Source organism: Typha angustifolia, chromosome 9 (assembly GCF_048772165.1).
Source record: "Typha angustifolia cultivar Huaian chromosome 9, ASM4877216v1, whole genome shotgun sequence".
Classification (NCBI taxonomy): domain Eukaryota; kingdom Viridiplantae; phylum Streptophyta; class Magnoliopsida; order Poales; family Typhaceae; genus Typha; species Typha angustifolia.
The window spans coordinates 6,876,165-6,879,526 of record NC_133247.1 but is presented as its reverse complement, the minus strand read 5'-3'; the positions used below and the strand labels follow the sequence as shown (position 1 = coordinate 6,879,526).

General features: G+C 37.0%; 1 protein-coding gene across 1 annotated transcript; it reads left to right on the top strand.

Annotated features, from left to right (window-relative positions):
* Window positions 1-720: 720 nt before the first annotated feature.
* On the top strand, window positions 721-1,974 carry LOC140766862 (F-box/kelch-repeat protein At5g15710-like). Its single transcript, XM_073106525.1, has one exon. The coding sequence runs from the start codon at window positions 721-723 to the stop codon at window positions 1,972-1,974; it is 1,254 nt and encodes a 417-aa protein (XP_072962626.1).
* Window positions 1,975-3,362: the final 1,388 nt, after the last annotated feature.

The following is a 3,362-nucleotide window of genomic DNA, read 5'->3' as shown; positions in this document are numbered from 1 at the left end:
CCTGCATTCTACGAAGATGATCAGAGAAAGGACTCCGGCTTAGATTAGTTAAAACTGGACTCCGGTTTAGATTAGGTTATTTTTGTTCTTCATAGGGTGTGATATGCAAATAGTGTAAACAATAGGATCTTAAGCTGATATTTAGCTTAAATGTAGTGTTCTATTTGCAAATTTCCCATTCATGACAAGTTATGAACTGAGAACAAAGGGACAGACCTCTCACTCTCTCTCTCTCTCTCTCTCTCTCTCTCGGCATATAACGCTCGTGAGATTTTCCGCTAAAATTAGGTTATTATACTCTCTTTTTGTTCGTTTTCTTTTTATTTACCAAGTGTTCTCATTTGTGAATCAACGAAGCCAAGGTTTTGACTTGGATTGGATTGGTTTTGTCTGGAAATATTTGGTGGGTTTAATCAAGAATTCCCAGGGTTTATATTTCCTCATTGCTCTGTTCTTCTTTAGTTGATTCTTAGTTTAGTTTCATGGAGTTTGTTATATTTTCATGTATATTAGATTTTGATTAACAGGGTAAGATAAGAATTCTGTTTGTTTTATATGCTGCAATAGGCTTTTCCAATTTAACGTGAGAAATCTTATTCTTTGGTGCACAAGTGAATGCGTAGATGAATTTTAGATTTGTTTTCTTTGCATCTACAGTTCCTAATATAGAGTTTAATTTCTTTTGTTGTAGAATTTCATTGTCTTTTGGCTTCTGAAGTCATGGATGGACAACAAGAAGTTTCCAAGCCGTCCGAGAAAGATGCATCCCTTTCTGAAGGCGATTCTTCAAAGAAGGAAATCTCTGAGACAAGCACGGGGATTCAACGCGCTATTTCATCTCAGGACAAGATGATTATGAAGAAGCCTCAGGGATTCATCGAGGAGTTAGACACCACATTTGCCAGTGTTATTCAAGCTGACATCCCTATGGATGACGGCATTTGGTCTCGGTTGCCGGAAGATTTGTTAATTGAGGTTCTTGCTCGGGTGCCTCCCATCCTGCTCTTTCAGATGAGGTCAGTTTGTCGGCGGTGGAACTCAATCTTCAATGATCGTCGCTTCCTCACATCTCACTCCAAAGTCCCTTCCCATGGACCATGTCTTCTCACATTCTGGAATAGCCCACAAATCCGCGAGTGCCTCATCTTCAGCTTCCCATTGAAGGCATGGTATGGAAACCCATTCGCATTTCTACCGGCATGGGCATCTTGGTTGGTTGGTTCCTCCAATGGCCTAGTCTGTTTTGCGGGTTATGATGGGTTTGATTTTAAAATCCTTGTGTGCAATCCATTACTTCAAACATGGAGGACCTTGCCGAGCATGCACTATAACGAGAAAAGGCGGCTAGTCTTGGCTGTTGATAGGATAGGCCGTTCATTCAAGATCATTGCAGCAAGTAGTATATGTGGCAAAGTAGTGGCTACTGAAGTTTATGATTCCAAACTTAATTGCTGGACGATTCATGAGGTAATGCCAACACTTAAACTATGTTCAGCACAGATGGCATTTTGTGACTCAAGACTCTATGTGGAGACTATTTCGCCTCTTGGTTTGCTGATGTACCGGTTGGACACTGGACGGTGGGAACAAATCTCGGTAGTGTTTCCAGGTCGCTTGATAGACGCTTATCTAGTTGCTGGCGCACAGAAGCGATTATTTTTGGTTGGAAGGATTGGACTTAATGCTGCTTTTCAGAGCGTGCAGATCTGGGAGTTGGATCATGCTAAGTCTGTGTGGAAGGAACTAAGCAGAATGCCACCAACATATTTCAGGGCATTGATGAGATTATCGGCTGAAAGATTTGAGTGCTTCGGGCAAGATAATTTGATTTTCTTTACATCCTTGAAGCAAGGGACAGGTGCTCTCTTTGATGCACATAAAAAGTCTTGGTCATGGATCGCAAGTCGTGTGATCGAGTGGTGCAGTAGCCAGGTCTGCTTATATGAGCCAAGATTTGATACTTCCATATGTTGATCATTCAGTGGACCAAAGGAAAGATATACTTCGGACAGAAAGATATGATATGCTTCTCAGAGTGCCAAATCTTGGAGAAAATCTAGTAGTAAGAAATGATGTAGGTTTGATAAGGTCATAGTGAGTCATAATGCTGAAACTGTAGTAGGCTATTCTAGTAGGAAATGCTTAGTAGGCTATTCTAGTAGGAAATGCTCATCTTATTAAGAAGGTAATTATGCTGCAAACATATTAGGCTATTATAAGTTACTTTTGTTGGAAATTTCATGTATTTGACATGAATTTTTATTAATTTTGAACTGAGTTTTAAGTAGAGATCACATATTAATGATAGATTAATGGTAAAATTAATTTAACTCAAAAGTACTTTATTATCATATATTCACTTATTTAAATCCATAAAAGAAGTGAATGAAAATTGACTTTAAAATGGGCATCGTACTAATAAAAAATAAAGAGAAGTGAATTTAGTATCATATTCAATATTTAAAAAAAGTTAGTATAGTATAAAGTGCCAAACTTCTTATATTATCTCCAACAATCTTAAGATCATACCGGTCACTATTCTTTTTGTGATCGAATTTTTATTCTTTTTTCATTCTTTTAGATGGTTGAAATAGTAAAGAGTATTGTTACCCATATCACTGCTCCTTTAGTGACTACAGTTTATAGAGAAAAGCCTAAGAAGTTTTGTGATGCAAAACTTTAAGAGATTTCAACAAAAAATATTATTTTATTTGAACTCTTAAAGGAGAAATAGATAGGCAAGTAGTTGCTACAATAGATGTGTGGAAGTATGCCGACTTCCTTTACCAAAACTATATCCTCAACAGAGTGGATAACTCATTGTACAACGCGTATAATTTAGTGAAAACTTTTAAGGAACTGTGATGATCGTTAAGCAAAAAGTACAAAATGGAAGATGCCGGTGCAAAAAAAGTTTTAGGTGGTAAATTTCTTAAGTACAAGATGGTTGACACTAAACTAGTGATTAATTAGGTACAAGATCTTCAAGTAATAATTCATGAGATACACGTTGAAAGAATGGTGATTAATGAATCATTATGAGTGGTAGCTATTATTCAAAATTTACCACCATCTTGGAGGGATTTCAAAAATTACCTAAAACACAAGCACAAGAAAATGACACTTAAAGAACTTATTATCAGGTTGAGCATAAAAGAAGACAATTGTACTGCTAAAAAGAAAATTAAAAGTTAATACATGTCAAAGGCAAATGTTATGAAGTCTACAAAGGACAAGAAAAGGAAAAACACCGACGAAGGCTCTAAAGGTGGTGATGCAAAGATGTTTAAAGGCAAATGCTATGTCTGTGACAAGCAAAAACATCGTGCCCAGGATTGCCATTTATGCAAAAAGAATGAGTG

Bases quoted from the DNA above. Each gene is read 5' to 3' on its own strand.
- LOC140766862 (XM_073106525.1), top strand. From the start codon at position 721: ATGGATGGACAACAAGAAGTTTCCAAGCCGTCCGAGAAAGATGCATCC.